This window comes from Drosophila virilis, chromosome 3 (genome assembly GCF_030788295.1).
Source record: "Drosophila virilis strain 15010-1051.87 chromosome 3, Dvir_AGI_RSII-ME, whole genome shotgun sequence".
Classification (NCBI taxonomy): domain Eukaryota; kingdom Metazoa; phylum Arthropoda; class Insecta; order Diptera; family Drosophilidae; genus Drosophila; species Drosophila virilis.
The window spans coordinates 20,244,778-20,271,622 of record NC_091545.1 but is presented as its reverse complement, the minus strand read 5'-3'; the positions used below and the strand labels follow the sequence as shown (position 1 = coordinate 20,271,622).

The window sequence follows — 26,845 nt, the reverse complement described above, 5'->3', positions numbered from 1 at the left end:
GCAACGATTTTCGGTAAGGTAAACAACAAATTAATAAAAAAGTTTCGTTAGAATTACAATTGTTTCAAGCAAAGAATGTATTTGGACTTTTGCATGTTCCTAACAGTTAACATAGTCAACATTTGGCATTTTCGTGCTGACGGCGTGCGGCCACACAGAAAACTGTAAATGTCAGACCGCCTATAAAAGCAATGAGCGCTGCGTTCTACGTGTTTTAGTTAACAAAATTAGCCGCAAATCAGCGACAACGCGTAAAACATTTCAGTGTAAAGCATACTCAAAATTTCTGGTTATAGAAGGAAATTAAATAAGGCTGAATAATGGCTACACGCGATGCCGCTTCGAATCAACTGCTTGATTACAAGAACTCGCAAAAGGTGAGTACCGAATAAAGCGAAAGCGATTCAACAGATAACAGCCCGCTAGGAATTTCAATGTTTTTCATTAACAATAAAACATTGAATTGTGTATGGACATTTTTTGTAGCAGCGCAGTTTGCAGCTCGCATAGCCAAAGTTCAACTGAATGCACTGTTGTTTTGTTTCTCTCGCCTAGTGTTGCGCTCCTCGCTCTCGCTCGCCCACTCTCACTCTCTCGCTTTCTCGCTCTTGTACGTTGGGTTGGGTGTGTGGGGCATAGGGTGTTTGCTTTTCGTACAATATCAAAACAAGTTGCGTTTCTCTCGAGCAAATATATAATATATAAATTATATATATTGCGCTAGTAGTCACGACTTTGCATTGTTATATTTGCTGCTGGCTTTTTTTCGTTTTTGGTTTGCAGTTGGAGGCTTTAAGATACCCTGTAAATATCTATAGTTCTATAGTTTAGTTCCTGCAAGGAATCCTTTAGTAGCAAATAATATATTGACAAAAATAATAGGGTATAGTTTTGAAAATCAGGATATACTGGGTATTTTCCAGCTTGGCAGCATCGTCCTTTTGCTGGCTTCATTCATTTAATTAGATTATGCCAACAATTTCGCCTACAAACAGTGAACATTCTTATTTATTTATAAATCCATACTCAATCTTATCGTCACGTTTGTGATAACGCTTATCAGTCCATAAAATAGTTGCATAGTTCCAATTGTACCTAATCCAAAGGCCTTCCAAATCAAGAGCTGCCTTCGCCCAGCCCAAAAACTTGTCTTGTCATCGCATGATCAACTCTTTTTATACTTTTTATTATTTTCTCTCTTGGCACACCTAGACGTTAATTGCACTCATTTGATTTCGACAATATTTGTTAAAAATCTTTCGCTTTCGATTTGGTTGGAAGCGGAAGGTTTTAGATTCTTGAGAGATTCATTTCGGAAATCTCCGATCTATTTAGATGTCTGTCGTATCGATACCCTTTATTCTATAGATGACTTGCAAAGAATTGGCTTCTAATTTGATAAATACTTCAGCTCAATTTCTTTGCACTCTTTCGAGTTCTTTGTCTTAGAGGAGTTTTGATTAGGTAAATCTACAACTGCCTGTTAAAATATATATGCCCCACATCCGCTGGCCTTTATATAATACATATATTATCCTTATCTATTTATTCCATATGTGCACATTTCGCCCGAGTTTCCATATCCATTATCAATTTGTATTTGGCATTATTTTTTGTTGAGCGAAAGATAATCATAACTAATTTATAGCCACCCTCTGCCACCCCACGCCGCCCGCCCCCGAGGCCCGCTTACAATCTGCAATTCAAATCTGAATCGTATATACATATATATATCTATACTTATAGCTGAGGGTGTGTTTTGTGGGCTTTGCCACACATAATTTAGCTAATTAACCTTGCAATTAGAAAATTGAATTTCTGCTTCAGTACGCACGCAATGCAATTATTTATTTAGTTAATTATGAACTAATATGCAACACGTTGCACAAAGCAACTCGAAGCGGGGCCTTCGCAACGCGCAGCTTGTTAATCAATGAGTTTTTTTTTTTTTCTTCATCTTAGATTAAACTTTTGTTGCCTTAAGTCGATGCACTTTCGCGAGTTGCATAAACTGGTTGACAAAAAGTCGTTGAACTCGCCACGCAAACGCCTTAAACTCGTTCACCTGGCCAGGTGGAACGAAGGGGAGTGGGGGGGGGGGGTGGGGAGTGAGGGCATGGCAAACGATCAATGATCCAAAACAAGAAACAATTATCGACCACATTTGGTTATGTAATCCATTTGGCACTCGCCTGCGATCGCATATGTGAGAATATGTTTGTCGAAATCGCATTGCGGCTGACCCACAAATGAGTTCGTGTTGTTGCTTGGCCCGACCTTTTGTGGCAAGCGAACTATAAACTGCATTTTGTCAGGCATTATTCGAATGCCTTTGTTTTTGCATACTCAGTATGTTCGCACTTCTTTGTTCAATGGGGAATGCCCAAAAATAGCTAGAAATGCATATATGTATATATGCGCATATTTGAAATACATTTCAAACACGCAAAGTTCTTCGATTCAGTTCTAGATATATTGGATCGAAGTGGTACTATACTTTTTTTAAGATTTTCTCAAGATTCTCTTTAAACGCAATAAGATATCGTTTTTAAAATATCTAAGCAAAAGTCTAAAACACTTTCTGTGTAAATCTTCAAACTGTTCAATTTCGTGTTTTCCTCTTATTTTAAGTATGCTTTCAAGTTTTTCTTTAAACGCAATCTTATATTAAGTGTATATAAATTCATGTAAGATATCTATTTAATAAGATATCCGATCAAAAGGCTAAAATACTTTCTTTGCAATCTTTCAGTTACTTTTTTTCTACTTATTTTAAGTATTCTTTCAAGTTTTTCTTTAAACGCAATCTTATCTTTAGTGCAAAGTTTATCATTTGGTGACTTTATAAGATATATTTTTATCAGATATCCGATCAAAAGGCAACAATACTTTCTTTGTAAGCTTGCCTGTTGTTCATTTTTGTATTTTCTTCTTATTTTAAGATTTTTTTTTTTTCAAGATTCCCTTAACTTATCTCTACTGCATATTTATCAGCTGAAGGCCTTATTAGCTTGTTTCTTGCAGCATAAACAACTTGCAATTAAAACTTTCCGATGTTTTGCATTTCTGTCCAATCGATCGTTGTGCCTTATCAAAGTACACACCACACACACACACACACACGCACACACACTTGATAGCTATTGTTTGCTTCTTATTATCTAGCCAGGAGCGCCCTCTGATGTGGCCCCACATTCATTAAATGTCGCAAATGTCTCAAAGTGCAAACAATTGTGATTGCAAATCAGAAGAAAACTGCAAAATTCAGAAGCACATTTTGCACTATTTCGCACATCCATATATACACATAAATATATATACCCGATATATACCCGATATATACCTATAGATATAGATATATATCAGGTGTTGTCTAACAATGAGAAGCTAAATGCGCCACAATTAAACTAATGGGAGTTGTGATGAAATTGTCGTCAGCTTAATATGCAATTTTATGGTTAGCATTTTATAAGTTATGTAAGCCAAATGCATTGTTAGTCAGCGCAGTATCTTAAAGATACATTTAGTAAACAGCTCAGCTCGGACTTTTTTGTGTCCAGAATAACTGATAAGCTATTCTGGGAGCGGCAGCAGCTGCACCTTGCCGCTGCCATCATAAAGCCAAGGAATCTAGCGTGTGTGATAGTATTCTAATCTTAGCCTATATACTATATATATATATGTATATATATATATATATATATGGTATATAGAGTGTACCTCCCGTGAAGAGCGATACGCAACTAATGCCATCCAATTTTTATGCTTCTACTTGAGCTGGCAGTAAAAGTTGAGAAAAATACTTGGACACAGATTAGATAAGCGAATACTTTGAACTCGACCAAAGAGAGAAACAAAGTGCAGCTAGATTCGCATATAGGGGCAAATGTTTAAATAGGGTATATAGGGTATATAGTTAAACTGGGATTACCTGTTATCTGTGCACTTTCAAGCGATAAAAGCAGCCATTTATCTGATCTTTATGTGCGGCAACAATTGCTCTTCTTTGCAGGAATGTCCGGGCGTAGTTACGACGGGCAGCGGTGCACCCATTGGCATCAAGGATGCGACGCTATCGGTGGGTCCACGCGGACCATTGCTGCTGCAGGATGTCAACTTTCTGGACGAGATGGCGCACTTTGATCGCGAACGCATCCCGGAGCGTGTGGTGCATGCGAAGGGCGGCGGTGCCTTTGGTTACTTTGAGGTTACCCACGATATAACCAAGTACTGTGCCGCCAAGATCTTTGAGAAGGTCAAGAAGCGCACTCCGCTGGCCGTTCGCTTCTCGACGGTGGGCGGCGAGAGCGGCTCGGCGGATACGGCGCGTGATCCGCGCGGATTTGCCGTTAAGTTCTATACGGACGATGGTGTTTGGGATTTGGTGGGCAATAATACGCCCATTTTCTTTATTCGTGATCCCATTCTGTTCCCTAGCTTCATACACACGCAAAAGCGTAATCCGCAAACGCATTTGAAGGATGCGGACATGTTCTGGGACTTCCTGACACTGCGTCCCGAGTCCACGCATCAGGTGTCGTTCTTGTTTAGCGATCGCGGCACACCTGACGGCTTCTGTCACATGAACGGCTATGGTTCGCACACCTTTAAGCTGGTCAATGCCAAGGGCGAGCCCGTCTACGCCAAATTCCATTTCAAAACGGATCAGGGCATCAAGAATCTGGATGTGAAGACCGCAGCCGATCTGGCATCGAGTGATCCGGACTATAGCATACGTGATCTGTACAATCGCATCAAGAACTGCAAGTTCCCCAGCTGGACGCTGAGCATACAGGTGATGACCTTCGATGAGGCCAAGAAGTTCAAGTACAATCCGTTTGACGTGACCAAGGTCTGGTCGCACAAGGAATTCCCATTGATACCAGTCGGCAAAATGGTGCTCGATCGCAATCCGAAGAACTACTTTGCCGAGGTCGAGCAGATTGCGTTCAGTCCGGCGCACCTGGTGCCCGGCATTGAGCCATCCCCGGACAAGATGCTGCAGGGTCGCCTCTTCTCGTACTCGGATACGCATCGTCATCGTTTGGGACCAAACTATCTGCAGATTCCCGTCAATTGCCCTTATCGCGTTAAGGTTAACAATTTCCAACGCGATGGCTTCATGAATGTCACCGACAACCAGGACGGAGCACCCAACTATTTCCCCAATTCCTTCAACGGCCCGCAGGAGGATCCACGCGTTCGCGCCCTATCCACCTGTTGCCCGGTGACCGGCGATGTTTATCGCTACAGCAGCGGCGATACGGAGGATAATTACGGCCAGGTGACCGATTTCTGGGTGCATGTGCTCGACAACTGCGCCAAGAAGCGACTCGTGCAGAACATTGCCGATAATCTGAGCAATGCCAGTCAGTTCATACAGGAGCGTGCGGTCAAGAATTTCACGCTGGTCCATGCCGATTTTGGACGCATGCTCACCGAGGCACTCAACCTGATCAAATCGTCCAAGTTTTAGATATTCCAGCCCAGTGGGTTTCGCTTAATTTGCACAGAGTACAGCTTATCGCACTTTATATCCAACTTCCCACTGAACATGCTGTCAGTTCTTTGGTTGCGGGCAATTTTTTGTGGTACTTCAATGCTAGCTATCTTTCCCCTGCGTGTGCCTTGTTTTAAAATGCTAAACTTAGCAATAAAGAAAACGTATAATTGTAACAAATCGTAATAAATCTTAATATTTTGATATAAAATAAGTCCCATGCGTGTTTTGTTTGATTTTAGTTCATGAATCGTATGCCTAGAACTGCCTCTGAAATTTATCATACCTGACTTCCTTTCTAACCTGATGCCATCGAAGCACCAAGACTTCCAATCTCCTACATTTCTGTTTATAAGTCTTCCTGGCAGCTTGTTTTATCCTCACACTCACCTGCTTCAAGGGATTTAATCCTCTGACGAGCTGCTGCCTTTTGGTTTTGAGCAAATGCATTTAGGAAGCAGAATACATCTCCGATCCCTTATAATTTATATATTCATGATCAACACGAGGGACTGATTTGAGCTAGCAATTTGGAAACAACAAAAGCTATTAGACTGGAAATTAGAAATATGTATTCTAACTACCAAAATGCAGAAGCGGCTTACCTTTTTGTACGCTATCTAGTTCCATGTTCATCATATCGATAAGAATCGAGTCGCACTTCAAGACTGTTTTTTTTTTAAAGCTAACTTAAGTATAATACTTATGTATATATATGTATAAAGGCAAAGATAGGCTTATAATAAATTTGAATTTTGTTAAAGTATCATAAAGAAATCTTTGCTGTCAAGCAATGGCAGTGATTCGACACGATTGACTTCGACAATTATTGAAAATGTAAATCAAGTTTAAACTTTAAGCCAAATGATTTCTTTTAGATGCAAAGAGACGGATAACAATTTTTTAAGAGTTTTACATTTCTCAACAATATTATGACAAACATATAAATATTGTAGCTACTTTTTGTTGCCATAAAATATGTGATAGTTTTTACATGTTGAGCTTTTATTTGACTTTACAACTATAAAACATTAATCGTTTGCAAATTTACAAATTATCCATAAAACTTATAACTTATGCTATTTGTGTGCTAACTTTCGTACGCATTCAAATATTGAGTAATTTTCTTTTGTTTTCACAAGTTCCGTCTAAATTTAAACAAAAATTACATATGCAAAAAAGAAATTTAAACACTTTCCGTCAGTCTAGTTGCTAAAAAAAAAAGAGTATAAAAATACATTTCAATGCCTGTTTCTTTCTTTTTGATGCATATTATACACAAACAATATAAAACATTTGATTTTCGCTAAATGCAATAATTAACATATGTATATTCTTTTCTTCTTTTTTTTTTGTTAATTTTTTGATGCAACTGTTAAGGCTATTAGTAAATGCGCTCGTATGCTGAAAGTTCGTTTCATTCTCTAATTATTGTTAACTTTTGACATACTCAGGTGTCGCTATACACGTTGTAATTTTCTACACAGAATTTTCTCAAAAATTGCGCCACAGAGGAACAGTCATTGCTTGTGGACTGAAGTTTCGTGTTTGAGTTTGTTTGTAAATTCGTTTAAAAAATTTAACTGTTTTTTAATAATTGGTTTTGTTTCGTTCAACTTTATACTTAATTGTGTTGTAGAGCATAAGAACATTTAAGCAAAGGCACTTGTGTTTCTTTGTACAGTTCCCTCACGGCGCTACTCGCAGGGCTTGTGTCCACTCTTAGACCAGAAAGTTAACTAACTAATTAGAGGGTTTTATTAAAAGCCAGATCCGTCAACAGGCGTGTGCCATTGACAGCCAACTGGGCCAACGGCTGCGTGCTGTTGGCAATAATGTTGCCCACCAGATTCGAGCTGCTGGTAGACAAATCAGTCAACAGCTCCGTATTGTTGGCCAATAAGCGTGTCGCATTTGCGGCGAGCTCAATAATACGCGTCTTATTGGCGGCTACCTCGGCCAGCAGACGGCTCTTGTTGGCCGCTTCCTCGGCGGCGATTTGTGCCCACTCCGGAAACGTGTCCAGGTTTGGGTAAATAACCATGCCCCAGGTTTGACAGAAAATGAAGAGCACAATGATGGTTATAATCGTTGGTCCAATGCCCGCAATAGCCATGTCCTTGCTGCGAATGTGCGCATAGCCAGCAACCAGGGCATTTGGCGGCGTGCTCACCGGCAAATGGAAGGCCATGCTGCAGGCGAGACCTGCTGGGAAGACCAGGTACAGTGGATGGATCTTCAATGCCAGTGACTGTAATATATATATCAAAAGATTAATAGTCATTCCTTCGATTTTATAGCCATGTCCACGCACCATTTCATTGAGCACAGGCACGAGAATATTGGCGACAGCCACATTCGAGCTGAAGGCGGTCAGGAATACCGCCACCAGAATGACCACCAACAACAGAGCTGGATGTGGCAGCACCTTCAGACCGCTCATTGAGCTGCCAATTAGGGTGGCCATGCCACTCTGTTTGCTGCCCGCAGCCAGGGCGAAGCCACCGCCAAGCAGGAAGATCAGACCCCATGGAACCCTCGACTGAATGAACTTCCAGGTAATCAGCGATGGTGTCGGCGCCGTTGGCACCGGTCCACGTCGTGTGCAATAGCGCAGGAATGCATAATTGGCGGGCAGCATGAAGCACATGATCACCACAAATATGGTTGGCATGGAATTCTTAATCACCCTGAAAGTATACACCAAAAGTTAGTAGCTGTTAATAAATATTTGCCAAAAGCTAACAGCTATTCTCCCGGTGCCGCAGTCTAAATACCCTGGCACATAATAGCATGTTTACACAATGAGCACTCACTTGGCAGGTAGCAGATCCGCCCAGCCTGTGAAGATGCCCGGTTTGCGTGTAAAGTACATGAAGACCATGATAATGAATAGTATCATCACTTGAATCTCGTGCATATTCATGGGGCCCAGCTCTTTGTAGCGTTGATCGATCACTTTCTTGGCCACATGAGCATTGTCCTTGCCCACCTGCACCTCCTGGGCCTCCTTGCTCTTTGGCCGCCAGAGACCCATGAAATGCCATTGCAGGAAAACGTAGGTGAGAACCGTATAAACCAACATCGAGGGCACCGAATAGAACATGAATGTGGGAAAATCCAGTTTCTCCGTGGCGTTGGGGAATGCCGTGTCGTAGATGCCCTTGAAGGTTAGATTTGTGGCGGTGCCAATGATGGTGCCACAGCCGCCCAGAGACGAGGCATAGGCAATGCCCAGGTAGTAGCATTGCGTGACCTTTGTGGGATACGGCAGCCTGTCGAATTGGACGATATGTAAGTAATTGGTTTGCAAATTGTTTTTTTTTTTTAGTTTAACATACTCATCCTCACTCTTCTTCTTGTTCTTTCCTCCGACCATTTGATACTCTGGCTCATGGTAGATTTTGCAGACACCTTGCTATTAAATAAAGTGCACGATTAACAAGTGTTTTTCGAGAAATGTCTAGAATTTCGCAAGTACTCACCGCTTGCAATTCTTCCAGGACCGCTTGGACAATCGGACTCATCATAGCCGTGCAGGCGGCATTTGAAATCCACATGGATATAAACATTGTCACCATAATCAGGCCAAAATGTAATCTACAAATTAAATGAATCTAGTCAGCTTTAGTTGTAGAGCAGCTGACAATGCTAGCGCTGACCTTCTGGGACTGCAGCCCACCATTTGGATTACTCTCAGCGCCAGACGCTTGTGCAGGCCGCTGTACTCAATGGCCAGGGCGACCATGATGCCGCCCATGAACATCACCAGCGTGTCCTTGAAGTATGTCATGCAGGTCTCTTCGGAGCCCTAAAAAAGCGATCCGTCAGTTAAAACTTTGGTTTATGCCATAATAACGAGAGTTCTATTTACCATAATGCCCATCGTGGGAAATGCAACAATTGGTATCATTGATGTAACATAAAGAGGCAACGCTTCTGTCACCCAGAATACGGCCATTATCAATAATATGTACATGCAACGGTATTCCTGTAAATATACGATTTAAGTGTTTATGTTTATTAGAGACATTTACAGCTTGGCCTAGCTACTTACCGGAATATTGTTCATTAATATGATGGGCAGGCATACTAGAGGCATTAAGAATACAACGCATCCTTTCCAGTGATTCGCGAAAAAGGTGCTCCAGCGGGCTTGCGGTTCTACGGGATCTGCTGCTTCGCTGCAAATTTAATACAAAGTTAGTTTAAGATATATTTTAATTTAAAAATGAAAAACATTTTTAAGTACTTACAGTTCCATTTTAAAAACGGGCTCAATCTGTAAAAAATAGAATAAGAAAAAAAAAAAAACGGATTAGGAGAAGTTGGGAGGACAATTGGACTATAAGCGAATCTAGGCTCGCGAAAATATGCCGCTCTTTAATTGTTGCCATGTATCCATTTTAAGTTATTTATTTTTGTTTTCAATTATTATCGTTTATACTTCGTTAAAATTCCATACACTCATATAAGGCAGAATGGTCCGAAATCAATTGAATATCAGCCGATTCGATGCCTAAATTGGCTTGTTTACAGAATACAACAAAAAAAAAAAAAAAAATAGGCCAAACTTTGCGACATTGATGTACCCTCTTCTTAAATGGTGAACCTTTATGAAAGTTCCTGGCTCAAGCTTGTTTAAAGCAACATTAACATAAATCAGATTCATTTTAGAATGAAGTTGGAGTTCTTTACGCTTCTACAACTATATGTCAATTGGACACAATTTAATAAGGTCAAAAATATTGAAAGACAACAGCGATAGAGCTGTCCATTTCGCATATTCCCCAATCAAGATGGCAAGCCATGATGTAATTTATTTGGAGTGTGTGTGCTAAAGGCTGTCAACATTTGCTCTGTTTTCGGTTCGGTGCGCTTAGGTCTCCGTTCGAATAAAAAATATGTCAGATGCGCATATTCGCGACGGCGACGGCGACGGCGTTGGCCTCCATTCGATGTACGTCATCGCCGCGTCATCAGATCAAATCAACGCGCCGCAAGCTGACCACAGTGAACAGTGCTGGCCCGGAATCTAGCACACCGGGCATTACAATTAACAAATAATTATTAAATTATTTATAGAAAAGCAGTACAACATTTGCAAGGACTTCATTTGTATACCCTGTACTCATTTATAATGTGCATAAAAACTTGCAGAGTAAGTTTGCAATTTTTAAAGTGAGGCATTTCCGAGCTGACTACGTTTTAAGTAATCCATTGCCTGTCGATTAACTCGAACTAATCTTGGTTTTCTAAGATTAAGAGGCCAGACAAACCAATCTTTGCATTACTCTAGCAATAGAAGGGGTAACTGCTAGTCGGGTACTTTTGACTTTTAAATGGTTAAAACTGGGTAGAATGAAGTTGTGGAAATTTTATGTCATAGGCAGAAGAACTTATCGATATAGATATTGATAAAGATATAGAGGTAGACTTTTATTCATATCCAAATCAAATTCTAAGAGCATATATATGAATATATTCTAGGCAATCTGATCGATGCTGCCAGCCCATTTGTGGTGCTAAACTTATGGCCAGCACTGTGCATACTATAAATAAACATTTCGTCCTACGCTAGTTTCTATAACCAGCACCTGTGTAAAAGTTGGCTATCTGTCAATCAATAGGTTAGTTAGAGCCAGTCATAAATTATGAAGTCAGCTTTATAGTAAAACAACACGTGTCATTAGGTTATCCAAGAACGTTTCCATTCAAAGCCTTTGTGTACGTAATTATTGTTGCTTGGAAACAAACAAAAGCTAAGCACGTCCCACAATAATTATACTCGGTCAGTGTCAATGTCAATATCATAACACAAAAGAACATATATGACTAATACGGCGGAAAGGGCAGCTTGAGGGGGATGAAATTGAAATTAATTAACTGCAAATAGTCCAAGAACCGAACGAGAATTGGTAAATACTCATAAACTGTTGAGATTTAGTAGACATTAAGCTGACTTATGTGGCATTTGAATTATGGTGTCTATACGTGGGCAATATTTTAAGCAATTTGGAACATAGTTTACAAGTCGCACAAGTTCAAATGTCGAGGCAAAAGCATTAGCTCATTTGCGGCGAGCAAAGCCTGCACTGCAAGACATGTCATCGAGAGTGTCCTGCCTGATGACGTTACGTTTTAAGCTAGATTCGATTTGATTGAGAGCAGAATAAAGAAGACACTAAAATGTATCATAGTTAATCGCAAGCTTAAGTCACAATCTACAGACTTTCAAATAAGTTGTATTGTATTATGATTTGTTTATCAAAGCTGTTATTATTCGATTTGCTGTTTGTTTGTTTGTTTGTTTGTTTGTTTTATTGTCTTATTGTTACAATGTAAACAATAATTATTGTATTTCAATTGTCTGCTTACAGGGCCGCAACTTAATCCATAGGCGAGAAAATTTGCATTCAAATTGTACTTTGCCAAACGCCATGCGATTCCAAGTCGAGCACGAGATCAGCTTTGCGGTGTTTAGTCTAGCACTAGCTGATTATACCCTGCCAGAGGGTATTATCATTTTCTTATGGAATGTGTAACACATAGAAAGAGACAAAGTATATATATGCCAGATCCAGCATCAGCAGCTGTGCTGCCTTCAAACTTGTCTCTCACTTATAACTCCATTGCCCCGGAACTTTGGTCCGACTTTCTGTTGCAGTTAGGACATATGTTATAGCTTGCCAAATCGGAATACTATATCATATAGCTGCCATATGAATGATCGGTTTCGATGGGTTCTTGTATGGAAAACATTCTTATGTGCCAAGACACCAAGCCTGGCATTTTTAAATTTCTCTACACTTTTCATATCCGGCCATAATATCATCGAGCTATACGATTATTATATATCTTCTCTAAGCTCAGCATTTATTGGTTTAGCTGCGCTGCTTATATATGAGCCAAATCTTATTAAGATCGCACAACTATAATAAAAAGCCTCAAAGGAAGAATCGGAATGAGTTTATGTATGGCAAAGTGTCTTGTTCTGAAAGCTATTTTCATTAGGGCATTAAATCTTCGGCGTGCCGAAGATATGCAGACTTTCTGGCTCATATTTACTTATAAGGAATTATATATTATTTTTATTTTTATTTTTGCTACGTGTGTCTACACATAGAGAAAAATAAAATCGAATTTTAAATATTTTTTAGAATAGTTTCAACTGTTGCGTTGTCTCAGATCGTGCCCAAAGTTAGCCATGAAATGTGATTGCTAACAATTTTGTTAGAGTAAGGCGTGATCGACTAGAAAATACCCTTTACAGGTGCCAAAAGTAAATAAACAAAGCTAATTAGACAATTAATTTAAGTGAATGCTCAGCTATTAGTTATTAGACGAACGAGAGTACTTAAAAATGGGCCGGCATAAATGAATTATTTTTTTCTAATTATTTGTTGCAATGGTTGCCAGTTACTCGAATATTCTCACAAGCAATTAAAAACAAATATAAAATATTTTTTAATAAGCGCACATACAAAGCTGAAAATGTGTAACTTTTGAATCTAAGTAAAACCGCATTTCGAAAGACAGAATTTCATATTTCATTCGTGAGCCCGATTGATTACAGCGCTGATACGCGGGCGACCCTGGAAGTGAGAATGAGAGCTAGTAAACAGACAAAGGAAGCAATATATATACACACACATATGTGTATATATGTATATGTATAATAGATTTGACTCACATACGACAACATTCCAGAAAGAAAAAACGCTATCAATTAACGTTGTCAGCCCACGTTAAATTGTGCCTCGAGTATCAATTTAAACTCAATATGAATTTACAGTGCAAATTGCAGTTATATTATATTTTTATTTATTATATTATTTATATATGCTTTTTATGGCAATAACATCCATATCTGGATCTAAAATCGAATTGTTTGTAAATGTATCTACAACTTTTCATAGTCGGCTTCACAAATATATTTGTGCATAAAAAGTTTGTAGTTACACTTAAATTTGATAAGAAAACCTTTTAAATTAAAAAAAGATTATTTTATTAATATATTTATAAATATATTTCCTATGGCCATATCTAGCAATAATTTAAATGGAATTGTTAGAAGTCAGCTTAATAAATATTTATTTGTTATTTATATTATTTGTAAGTGCATTTAAATTTCATGAAATAACCTTTAAAATCATAAACTTCTTTTAATAAGCTATATCGTTTCTCAGAAATAATAACGAGACAGTTTTTTTTTTTTTTATTGTAATTCCTGTGTTTTTCCTCTCACAGGTTCTAATGAGCTGTTCGAGACGTCAATTACATTCTAATAATACGCTCCGCTCCGCACACAACCTACACACTTTACAGATAACAATCACAGCTGATTTCAATTGTTAGTTATAATTATTGAAAGTTTCAAAAATTATTTTTATAAAGTGAGCCGATCGAGGCGAGGGAAAAGTGCGAACTATTACAGCAAATATTATTGAATGGATCGCATTAAGAAAGTCTGAGCTTTTCTTTTGATTGAATTTTTGACTAATTTGATGGGATATGAGTTTTATCAAAAATGTCCTTTAATCTTTTTTTAATTGAATTCTTATTTCTAGACTTTCCAAATGTTGCTTCAAATAGATAGTCTATAAACATGCTAGAGTATCAAAACTTTGCTTTCTGCCCATTTTAAGTTTTCGGTTGACTTTTAAATAAATTGCTCGTTACTCATGAAATTGAAAATATGATCTATATCTCGTTCAGTGCCTGGAGGTATGGAGGTGCATTCATTGTACGAGTTCGATAAGTGAAGTGCTTACAAGTTAATTGTTTTAATGGGCCGTGAGACACATTCCTGCGCCTCAGTGTTTGGGGCAAGGCTGACAGCCCATAGAATCTCTCGTATCGCGCCCAACTTTGTCATTAGACAAACCGCAAATTATTAGTTAAAACGGGAATTGAATATTAACAAAATTAACCTGTCAAAAGTGAAGTAAAATTGCTTTTTCGTGGTGTTTTGATTTAATATATAAACTACGTTACTTTTACTGAACTTGTTAGCACAAAATTAATCACAATTTATAGCATTAAAACTTGTTCGAGTTGAACTAACTGCAGTTCGATTTATCTTGATTCAAATAGACAATTTCGCACGCTTTTGTTTGTCTAAAAAAACGAGTACAACCATTATAATAATACTCTGTATAATTAGTTTTTATCTTCTTCGAGCATACGTATGACTTATCGACCGAAACATATATTCCTAGCATACATATGCTCGTATAGTCTTTGAGATGGATGTGATCATAATAACAGTTCGACATGTCTAGATATAAGTACTAGGCTATCTATGAGAGGCATGTGTATGTACTTCAAGCTTCTTCAGAAACAATATCTCAACTTTAATTGGCATAGGCGATAAAAGATACGTAATCAATTATGTTTGCCAATATGGTACGTAAACTATGCTATGCTTGAATGAGACTATTTAACTTTGTGATAGCCCACATGCATAAATTTGGTTGTCAATTCCATGCCAAAGGCAAATCGGACCATAGAATCCGATCACATTTAAGACTGCATTGCCTACAGTCTATTAAAATTGATATGACTGAGTTGCAGGGTATCTCATAGCAGAGCTCTCTTGATTAGTTTTCATTTAATCTACATGCTTTGGCGGCTATGTTTTTATACAGGGTATGCACGCCGCACAAATTGAGCAGCGACAAAATTCTCAAATATTGATAAGCATTTGAATTAGCGAATGAAATCAACTGTTTCTTGTATTGTTGGCATTATAAAAATATTAAAAAAAACTTAGCAATTGCGCACTTTAGACCCCTAACTTGTATTTAATCTGTGAACAGTCGATTATTAAACTCAAAGTTCACAAAACTAAAGTTAAAATTCAAATGTGCTTGTTAGGTTTTCGTTTTCTTCTTTTTTGTTTCTTTTTTGCAAGTGGCAACAAACTTTTTTCCAAATTGAAATGCATTATTAACGGCCGAACTGTGCCCGTGCCTGAAAAAAAAAGCCCGTGTCCTCATTACCGAGCCGCAAGTCTGAACTGAACAATCACCTCATGATATTGCCGATCGACACGGCGAATAAATTTTATATGCTAATTTAAACTCTGGTCGTTAACACATGGCATGGAACGCTCTTGACAACCGTTTACTGGAACTGAAACTGAAATCTTCTATGAAAAATAAATATACACTAGCTAACAATTTAAACATTTTTCAAATTGATAAATACTTTTTCCCGGCTAATTTGCAAACTGTCTTAAATAAAATGTGTTTTTAACAACAAAAATGTATTAAAACTAATTTAAGAAATTCTACGTTTTAATTTATTTCAAACAAAATGAGTTTTTTAAAATAAATTAGTCAAAATAAAATCATAATTTAATGGCCTCAACAAATTTTTGGCAGCCATTTTCCTATTTGCAAACGGAGAGAGAGAGATGTGAGATGTTAAGATACTTTTGTAAGACGTAAAGATACTTTTGTAAGTTGTTCAGATATTTTTGTAAGACAGAAAATACTTTTGGAAGTTGTTTAGATACTTTTGTAAGACGTAAAGATACTTTTGTATGATGTTAAGATACTTTTGTAAGACGTAAAGTTACTTTTGTAAGTTGTTCAGATACTTTTGTAAGACGTAAAGATACTTTTGTAAGACGCAAAGATACTTTTGTATAATGTTAAGATACTTTTGTAAGACGTAAAGATACTTTTGTAAGACGTAAAGATACTTTTGTATGATGTTAAGATACTTTTGTAAGGTGTAAAGATACTTTCGTATCTTGTTTGAGGAAAGTTTTTAAAGCTTTATATCATTGATTTGACCTAAGTTAAATAAACTTTTGATCACTTGACATTTGCTTGAACTAAAAACAATTGTTTTTTTTTTTTGATTTTTGCCTTATCAATACTTTTTAGCATGCCAACAAAAAGTTAACCTTTATTAAACATTTCCGTACTTTAAGTCTGGCATACAAATTGAAAATTACCTGTCCGGCATACATTAACTAACATTTCATATATTATCCAAATGGAAGTTTGTTTGTAATCGAAGAAAAGCAACAAAAAATAATAATAATAATAATAATAATTGTGCAAATTAGCATATTATGTGAATGAACTTGAATTTACAGTGTGAATCAGGTGTAAGTTATAGAAATATTTGCATAATAATATATAAATATACAAATTTCCAGTTAGTCAAGGGAATGAATATATATATATATATATATTATAGATATTGCATCTTAAATTATAGTAAGACTTAAACAGCTTAAAAAGCCATTTCGTATATGAGTTAATTATTATGAGCTTTTTTGTTAATAGATTACAAAACAGAAAAGTCCAATTGTTTGAGTTGTAAGTTATATAATAAACATATTATATGTATATTTATATTTCCAGCAGAATAATAAACTAGCCCAAAATATTGTATAAATAAAATGTATTATTATTGACGGACGAGCCCAATTCACGTCTGGAATAGCATTGAACTCTTCAAATGATGAACACACGCAATATTTGATCTGTCATATCAATGATATATGATGCATATATATATGATATGTATGCGTGTATATGGGTGATGCGTGTATTTATTAGCGGGCTCATTGAGTGTGAATCATTTGGCAGGGAAAAGTACGTTATCTGAGCAAATGTTGCTAATTAAATTTATTTACCAAAAATATTTAATATATCTAACTGATCAAAGCACTAACAAATGTCTATCTAAATTAATCATTAGCTTGTTTAACAATGGAAAATTGGTTGGAAATGCCACAGTTCAAAGCTGAAACAACCTTTTGACATTTGGCTCTTGACAAAGGTAACAGGTTGCTTTCTGTTTGACATTTGTTGTTTGCCAAGTTCTTAGTTTAAAATTGATAAACATTGATGTTTAAACAACTGTGTTTTATCAACGCGTCTAACGCTTAGTCAAATTATACAATATAATAGAAGCTATGTTTGTTAATCAAACAACAACAAAAAAAAACCAACATTTTTATTTAATGTGTAACGGAGAGCAAACGCTTGAAACTTTTTGCTTATCACCAGAGCGCCTGCATACATAATTGTGAATTTAATTGGGATTTTTTAATATTTCCCATTAAATTACTAAAATTTTGGCTGGAGTCTTACATAAGCAGCAGAGCACGCAGCTGGGAATTGAACATATTTGCAGTATACCGGAAATGCAAAGACAGGTGCCACACAGTTCAAAGCACATTTGTCAAGCCACTGCAAAGGGTTAAAAAGAAGAAAATTGAAAGAAAAAAAAAACGTGTGCGACCCCTTTAACAGAATCAACGCGGAGAGTTCAATGACACGCCCAAACTCGACTCGAAATTCATTGCGAATTTAATTGCTAATTGCTGTTTGGGCTGCAATGCACCTGAAGTGAGTGACAAAAAAAATCAACAACAATTTTTAGGCAAAATATCGCCTGATACTGTGGACTTTCAATGCTAGACAAGTGTGTCTTAGCTTGTAGTTAATTGCCATAGTTGAAACAACTTTTGCTGATTAGCTAGCGATTAGACAGCTTTGATCGTGGACTGAGCAAAGAATTATATTCGTGTTATGCAATAATTTTGACTATAGACGTTTATTTTGGGTAGTTTGTTTGAGCCTGAACTAATGAAATGTGTTATATATATGGCTTAGGGGAATTTCGCGAAATTCCCATATATATTTTAACGTGATGCCCAAAGATCGCATTGCAAATATTCAAGTTCCAAACCTTCGAAAGTCAATGCCTTCAGAGTCACGTGTTTTTTTTTCAACACGTCCCCACGGATATCACATTCAAGAAGGCTCTGTTCTCCCTGTTATTGCACTGTGCTCAGTCGTGATTTTGTTTGACTTTTATTGTTGGGTTACGAACGAACTTAACGAATATGGCAAATATTTTGTTGATATTTGCATTCGCAACTTTTTACACATCGTGGCACATTCATAAAATCCCAAACAGCAATTAAAATGAACACATCACGTTAACATGTACAAATTCGCGTAAGACAACACAATTGTTTACAGGTTAACAATTTCAGATTTACCTCAATTATAAGCACACGAGTACAGACATGAACTGGCAGACCAATGGTCAAGTCAACAAAAAAGGTAGGCTGTTTTTTTTTTTTTTTTATTATTATTTTTGGTGCTGGATCCGCGTGTGTTGAATTGGTGGTGGAATCGAAATGCAGGGAAATGTGGGAGAAGAGCACATAAACAATTGCAAGCAGAGGGGAAATACAAGACAGTGTAAAGTAAAGAACAGATCACAAAAATAAACCGTCGCGACGGTTCACAGCAGACAAAGACAGCGTGTGGTACAATAATACATACATACATATGCATGCATGCATGCATGCGCATGTTTGCATGTATTTAGGGTTTGCTCCTTTCACACTCGCTCGATGGAAGATTACACGCTTTTTCGGCTTGTTTCAAACAAAATGCAAACGTAAGTATGTAAATGGGTCTTCACTTTGAAAATAAACACAGCGCGGTATTTTTATCGCCGTTACAATACACACATACGAATAATTTCTATACGCACATCAATAATATGTACATACGTATGTACATTTGTATGTCTCAAATTGCTTGTATGTAGTTTCTCTATGCACATACATACATACGTACTTTTCTTCACATGTGCTTTTGTTTTTATTTATTTACTCTTTTGTGTGTGTGTGTGTGTGTATTATCTTGCTTATTTCTATAAATTTTGTATGCATATGAACATAGAATTTACGTTTTGGAACTTTCAGCGTGTTTCGTGCAGCGGTAAATTTTTTAGTTACCAACAGACGAGACCACAAAACGACGAAGAACGGTAGATGGGAGACCAGGCGATGACCAGAACACGCCCGTTTCGTTAACGTTGCAATGCGCGACTAAACTCACTCGAGAAATCGGTCGGCGGAACTGACTCTAGGGACTTGCGAGACTCTGACTGAGGCCGCCGGCACAGCACAGCCGCAATGTAACTGTGTATTGGTGTGCGCATATATGTGCGCGCCTGTGTGTGTGTGTGTGTGTGTTTGTGTGTATTTGCACAGTGGACGAAGTTAAACAAAATATAAAGGAACGCCAATCGAGAATTGAGTTCACGTATTGCCCTTTTTTATTTGAGTGTTAATTATTAATTATTCAGAAAGGCAACATAAACATGCGATTATTGTTGACAGTTGAATAAGCTGTAAGTATTTCGATATAATATATTCCAAAATTTTAATGTGCCAATTCTTTCAAATTGTGAAAAATACAAATTTAGAAGCTGTTCTCAATTATAATTGTAATTTAACTTTTTGGCATACTCTTATAGAACCCTTCAAAATGACTTGATATGTAAGAGTAACCTAATAACTCTCAAATATATTTATATTACAGCCAATCGTTGGCAAACAAATTGCTTTCACTGAACATATTTTTGCACTATGTAGCAGTAATTGCTCCACTGTGCGACGCAACAAGTTGAGTATAGTAGGAAATTCAATGCATAAGAATGCCATGTACGAGAGCCTGAACGAGAGATGTGATTATTGATTGGTGATGAGAGCGTGAGTGTTAATAAAATATCGCCGTGTTTAGTATATACGCAACAGTTAAGACATTTTAGATTTTGACTTGTATTTTCAAATGTTTATTTTGTAAAAATAAAAATATTATTATATTTATCAAATCATATATTCATCAATGCACGCTTACATATTCATACGCGAGTATATACTTTTACCCCATAGCCTCATAAATGAATAATATATGCGCATAATTATTGCGTCTAACTACAAACAATTATATATGCATACATTATATATACAGACCTGGATATCGTATGCATATATAAGTAATATGTGGTCCGAAAGCTATACGAAATAAACTTTAATTTTTGACTTTGTAAATAAAATATTTAAAGTGTCGACAAACTCAGAAGTTTTGGGGGGTAGAAAATAACTCTCTTAAGTATACCAAAATTATTCTCAGAGCAATATAAAACCGATATAAGTTAATAATAAAAAAGTGAAATTTCTATTTGAAGGAGTTAAATCCTCACAAAATATACGTGCACCAAACCTATATGTAAAGCTGCTTTCCGATATTTGTTTTTTCGCATAACTATTGAATATAAGTAAATTGCCAAACACGCTCTGAAAAACTTGTAATTCCTAAACTATTTCTTTATTTTCAAAATGGAGATGGCGCACCAAAGCAAATGAAAAAAAAAGGGCTTCAAGAGAAATGACTCTGCATTTGCATTGCAATTAGTTAAGATTAGGATTCGTAATAGTTAACAACTTTAAAAGAATTTACTTTAAAACAAGTTTAATCACAGTTAAACAGCTGTTTTTTCTTGGCTTTTGGCATTGCTCACGCTGTCATCACTAAGAAGCATAGAAGCAATAGAAGCAATAGAAGAAATAGCAGAAATGCAAGAGCCAAAGCCAAGAGGCAAACGAAACAGCTAGAAGGCTCACATGGCAGGAGGAGAGGCAGGAGGCGGGGGAGGGGAAGGTGGCTGGTTCCGTTACGGATTTAACAAACGGAGACAACGTGAGAGCATGCACAAGTGAGGTAAAACGAAGGAAAGACCAAAGCAGATGCAGAAGGAGAAGCAGTTGCAGGTGATGGAGAAGTAGAGGGAGAAGGGGCAAAGCGACGCATAACTGGAAAATGCCAGTAAAAACGATTGAACGACAACAGAAATGGAAAACAACAACAACAACAACAACAACATGCAGCTTGTTGCAGAAATGTGGACAAACTGCATTTTCTTGACTCGCAACCGGCGGACACTTGTTGCATGCGGGAAACAAGTCTACAAGCAAATTACAAACACCCCCCCACAAGCCTGTGACCCGCACCCGAAGAGAAGGAGACACACACACACACACACACACACTGCACAACAAAAGTGCGCTTATCAGTGCAGGCAGCGTAACTGTAAACATATGTACAGATGCGGACTGTAGCCGCAGGAGATTCGGCAGACCCAATTATAGTGAAAGTCCAACAGGTTATTGGCTGACAAGAAAAAAAAAAGAAACGCTCAATTTACCATTTACCGTTATATTCATTTCTCAAGCGTCAAAATGTACAGGAATATTAAAGATATGCCGCATATATATAGGGTATATATATGTGTATATATGCGGAAAACAGAATCGGTTTCTATGCAAACAAATTTATGGGCTATTGCAGGCATAATATATGTAGGATTCGACCAGAAGGTAACACTATATCATGAAGCTGGCAGAGAATCGGAACTTCTTCTTATAATAATAAGATATGTATCTGAACTAAATTTGACATTAACGAGGAGCCCTTTGTTCCGCAATGATAACTTATTGACTCGATATATCATACAATTAGTAGACAAATGTATTTATTGTGTATCAAAAACTTTTATGTTTTTTTTTTTTCAAAATATCTATCTAGAAAACTTTATATAATCAGATTACCATATACTAAAGTTTCTTCAAGAACATTCGCTCGCACTTCCAGGCCACATACATATCAATGTCTGCAAGGGTATTTAATCTTCGGCGTGTCGAGAGACAGGCCCCCTTTTTTTTTTTTCTTGCAAATAATCAAATTGGTCATCCATATACTTATTTACCAAGATCTTTGAAATGTTGTCGCATTAGATAATAGTATTATGCAAATCGAATATAAATTTCAGAACAAAGTCTCCAAAAGAGACTCTCTATACATTCTAGCCAGAGATACATATACATATACTTAGTTGGATTATATTTTTAGCTATTGACTTTGACTTTTGCGTTTTGCGTTCGTCAATTGTTTTGGGCTCTGCAATTAGTGCGTCATTGCCGGGCACGTGAGTACATATAAACCAGATCATATGGAGAAAATAATCTAATAGTATATGCAAACAAATGAAAGGAACGTTTGCTTGCGATCTATTCTATTTATATAGACACAACTTGTGCCTTGAGTTATAATGCAGACAATTTGAAGGAAATATTTATATATAAAATCTTTGAATATTTGAGAACTTTCACGCAGGCAAAAGTCTCCAGTTCAAATTTCTGGAAGAATTTGCTTGAGGTAGGACAACTTTTTTCTAGGTTCTTCCGTTGAGTCTGGAAAACGTAGCAAATATCTATAGTTATATATTTCCAGCAAGTATTTCCTCTAATTTGTTATTGTTTATATTAAAAATAACTCACTTTTCGATTAATATTTATTACAATTTATGGCAATTAATAAACAATTAGGAGAACGCTAAAATCTACAAATTTATTCAACATGTGAGTTTCTTTAATTTAGCCAAATTTTTTTGGTTTACATATCGAAGCAAAAATATTTAAAGCACGCCCATTTCAGCCTTGAAAAAATCTTAAATATTCGGAAAAATTATCAAATCTTGAAGCAAACAAAAAAGACGTCTCTCTCTCTCTTTCTCTCTCTCTCTCTCTCTCTCTCTCTCTGTTTTTACAGGGTATTGCGTAGTCGGCTGCAACTAACAGTTATGTATCTATATCTTAAGTGCACAAAATCATCGAATAAGCTTTAAAGAAGTTCCAATATATCCCCCTTTCATCAAGAGATATTTTGTTTGTTTTCAATTGAAGTAAACTATCTGTAAAGTCTCTCTCTCTCTCTCTCTCGCTCTTTCTCTCTTTCCCGTTGCAAAGTGCTATTAGCTGGGGGCTTAATAAAATACTTCTCGAAACTCTCGAATTTAATGCAGCACACAAAATAATCACATTTCTAATGAACAGCAAATTCCAACAAAACTTATAAATCTACACTTAACAAACATTTTTTTATGCACATTTCTCGCTTAAGCTTCATTTTTATTAATTACCGTTAAAAAAAGAAGAAGAAGAAGAGCCTTGGCATGATAATTATTTGCTTGGAGGAATACTTTATTGTCTTACGGCTTATCATACGGCATTACGAACATTTATGGTCAGGTGCTTGCCAGACACACACACACCCACACACACACACATATGTATAGATAATGAACGGTACAAAGATTTGGCCGATAAGGCAGAGATTGGTATTTGAGATAGAGCCAGAGCCAAGAAAAGAACGTCATCAAATAGAGTTTCATAACAATTATACAATTAGATAATATATGCGTGGCGTAGTCATGGGATTCTCTTTGCATTAGATAGAACGCACAGCTGATAGGGCAACTGATGAAATCATCAGCTTGACTAATGAAAACATTGGAGGCAGAAAACTGTTGTTGCCCTCTCTCTAAATACACTTGCATAAAAACAACCTGAATGAAGCTGGAAGAGCAGAAGTGTATCGCTTAATGAGCCCAGAGTTCAAATGTTGAGTGGGATCTGTTAGAGAAAGTTGAAATGTTGCGTAAAATTAGGTAATATTTATGTATATATATACACGCTTATTGATAACCAATGGACGGAGCTCGGCAACAACGATTTGCTTTACTAAATACAAATTTTCTTCAAAACTAAGAGAGAGACATAATGACTTTTTCCCTTGATAATTATATACACACGTACGCACACACACACACACACACACCCACACATGCATGCGTACGTATATTTTGCCTATTAACAGTGATTGCGAATTGTCATTGGCTACAAAACACACCACAGCAGATTTCAAGGTCGCCGGGGCACATGTTTGAGTGAATTGATCCCTACAGGAAATACTAGTTTCACCTCGAAACGGTACTTGCGAGAAAAAAAAACAACAACAACAACAAGAACAACAAATGAACTGCTTACCATTTTGCTCGTCTCCTTGGCCATGGTTTATGGTTTATTTTCGTGCGCTTTGTACGGTTACGGATGTGTTTATAACTATTTGGAATATGTTCACACGATTTATATCATAATTTTCACTTTCTATTTGTAGCACTGCGAAGACGTCCACCGACAACTTCTTGGGTCTAGACAACTTTCAGTTGTATTCTGCGACGCTCGATGACAAAATAGCGAATGAGCCTCACAGCGCACTGTCTGTTAAGTTCTTCGTCTTATAGAGCTGTCGCGAGTAGGGCGAAAGCAAATCTACGATAAGCGTGTTGGCAGAGAGCAAGCAACCAAATCGCTTTGACTGCGCGCTAGTCAGCCAGAGCGCGAAAGGGAGAGAGCGAGAGAGATGTGTGTGTGTGTGTTAGTGTGTGCACGTTTAATGGGAATTTAAGAGCATTGCCACTGACCTTCTCTCTTACAACTCACCATGACCTTAAACTATCCTTTCGGATTTGGTGCCGAATTTCTCATTGCCACCTTCTCACCATAAACTGATGAGCGTGTTGTGTGGTGGCATGATGAAAACTCATTCATTGAAATAACGAGCGCTCGTGACGTAACACAGTGCGAGGCATTTTCGCGTCATGTGGGTTGTTTAAGGTGTGGACATAAAAGGTGCAAAGTTGTTGCGTATACAATGGGACAATTGTGCAAGTTTCTTTCTCTAACGCAATGTTGATTATTCATTAAAGATAAATACTTTTTGTAAATATTTTCCTATGCGGCTCTGAAAACTGTTGTCATTTTATGCCAAATTTTTATTTAAATTATGAAATTCTTAATTTAAATATAGATAAATTCTATTTATCTTAGCATTAATTGAATAAATGGCAGTTCTTCAGGGCAGGTCTGCTCTAACTTTTATTTGCAGTTGGATCAATTTTTATGGATAATGTTCAGCGATGGCGTATCGCATATAATTTATGGATTCGTTGATTTTTTATTGCACCAGTTCTTAACCATTTTAACTACCAAGTCATACTTCGTCAAGCTGTTAGTTTGAGCGAACTCACGAACCATGGCTCGTCAAGTTATGTGGCGACCTCTAGGTGTTGAGTGAATACTCTATTCAATGTTTATACACTAGGTGGAGCCAGTAAAGGCCTACAAGTATTGGCGCCCACAAGGTGGCTTTTTTGGCCACTTGAAGATTGATCTTCGAGATGAAAAACCCCTATTTTTATCAAAATTCGACATTGAGTGGATGGGGGAAGTTATAAGAAAAGAGAGATGAACTTATTTTAAGTTTAAAATTAAAATAAAAATCAGCCTGTGTGCACAATTATACGCATTATTCCCATTATTGATTCAATCGAAGGATATTTTGTAATATCATTTCAATCTCTTGAAGCGAATTGGCTTGGATACTGACTTAAATGCGATATTCAAACATCAACATTTAATTTCCAGATGTTCAAAGCGGATGTAACCTTTGCTATTTCCCGTTCGACCAATATCTGCCACGTCATTCGGGTTATCAGCATAATCATTTGACGCAGCAGCCAGCCTCGCCGTTAACACCCATTGGTTGTTGTTTTTTTTTTTTAAACTCTTATAACCGAATGCAACCCTATGACTATAACAAAAAGCAAGCGCGGTTCAACTGAAAGTGCTCGACTAGGAGATACCGTGTAGCCAGCTGCGAACTGCCATAGCATACACTCGGCCTTTTAGCTGTGCTACATGCGCACGTATAACAGCAGCAGGTATTATAAAAGGGAAATGTTCTTAATATTGGTAAATTATGCGAACTATCGGTTCGGATAAGAATTAATGTGACCACTTACCCGTACAAAATTGTCAATGAACTCTTCCATATCCATTTTAAATTAATGCAGGGTATACAGTTATAAAAAGCCGCTGCAGTTGCGCGCTGCTGTCGTCCGACTACGATGATGATGATGATGATGATGCTGCTGATTATGACAATGATGATGATGATGTTGTTGCTGCAGGAGCGGAGAGCGCAGCGAAGCATCCTGCGCGTCTGGCTCATTGTTCCAAATAAAAAAGCAAAAAAAAAAAAAAAAACTGACGCGTCGTCGATTGGGCAAAGAGGATAACGAACTCTCAGACGTTAGCAGTCAGTCAGCCCATTTTTATTCACGCTCACAAACTGATGTTCCCCCCCCCTTCCCCTACTACTCAGGTCATGCAATCAGTCGCAGTCGCTGCCGCAGTCGCAGTCGGTCTATCGGCCTCTCCGCCGCCTTTTCTACCCTTTTCACGGCATTGAATTTCCCCCTTTTTTTTAGCGTTGCGCTTTGTTTTTGTTACGTCTGCCTCTTTCAATGCAGGGATTTAGCAGCGTCCTGCAGTTTCGTACACAAAATACCCTGCGGGCACAACTTGTTGGGGTATATTTCATTGGGCTGTGCGAAAAGAAAGGAAATCAAGATTGAAAGGTAAATAAGGGTAAGTGTTTATGTAAATTGTAAAATGTACTTAAATAACTTATATTAACTGTTTGTAAATATATACTTTGTTTTAAATTTAAGTAAATGTATGATAATTAAAATGCATTAAAATGACATAAATGGGGACAATAAAACAAGACTTACTTTATTATAAAAAGAATATAAACTTGACTTTGT

General features: G+C 37.2%; 2 protein-coding genes across 4 annotated transcripts; one reads left to right on the top strand and one right to left on the bottom strand.

Annotated features, from left to right (window-relative positions):
- The first annotated feature begins 196 nt into the window (after positions 1-196).
- On the top strand, positions 197-5,714 carry Cat (Catalase). The gene is made up of 2 exons (XM_002047993.4): positions 197-377; positions 4,013-5,714. The coding sequence occupies exons 1-2, from the start codon at positions 321-323 to the stop codon at positions 5,474-5,476; spliced, it is 1,521 nt and encodes a 506-aa protein (XP_002048029.1). The 5' UTR covers positions 197-320; the 3' UTR covers positions 5,477-5,714.
- Positions 5,715-6,484: 770 nt separating this feature from the next.
- On the bottom strand, positions 6,485-26,089 carry Indy (I'm not dead yet). 3 transcript variants are annotated; one of them, XM_015175951.3, is made up of 10 exons: positions 26,039-26,089; positions 9,757-9,782; positions 9,558-9,684; positions 9,375-9,491; positions 9,163-9,311; positions 8,986-9,100; positions 8,842-8,918; positions 8,317-8,775; positions 7,815-8,190; positions 6,485-7,751 (listed from the first exon to the last, which is right to left on the bottom strand). In XM_015175951.3, exons 1-10 carry the CDS (start codon positions 26,072-26,074, stop codon positions 7,248-7,250), a joined length of 1,986 nt encoding a protein of 661 aa, XP_015031437.1. In that variant the 5' UTR covers positions 26,075-26,089; the 3' UTR covers positions 6,485-7,247. The 3 variants fall into 3 exon arrangements, with proteins under 3 accessions (XP_015031437.1, XP_015031436.1, XP_002048028.1); XM_015175950.3 differs by lacking the exon at positions 26,039-26,089 and adding an exon at positions 24,222-24,421; XM_002047992.4 differs by lacking the exon at positions 26,039-26,089 and adding an exon at positions 19,238-19,394.
- Positions 26,090-26,845: the final 756 nt, after the last annotated feature.

What these genes read in the sequence shown, in the direction of transcription:
- Indy (XM_015175951.3), bottom strand. Translation starts at nt 26,074, where the DNA reads ATGGATATGGAAGAGTTCATTGACAATTTTGTACGG. An exon ending in GCGGATCTGCTACCTGCCAA is followed by an intron (nt 8,191 to 8,316) that starts GTGAGTGCTCAT and finishes GTATACTTTCAG; the next exon opens with GGTGATTAAGAATTCCATGC. An exon ending in TGCCTGTGCTCAATGAAATG is followed by an intron (nt 7,752 to 7,814) that starts GTGCGTGGACAT and finishes TATATATTACAG; the next exon opens with TCACTGGCATTGAAGATCCA.
- Cat (XM_002047993.4), top strand. Translation starts at nt 321, where the DNA reads ATGGCTACACGCGATGCCGCTTCGAATCAACTGCTTGATTACAAGAAC. An exon ending in ATTACAAGAACTCGCAAAAG is followed by an intron (nt 378 to 4,012) that starts GTGAGTACCGAA and finishes TCTTCTTTGCAG; the next exon opens with GAATGTCCGGGCGTAGTTAC.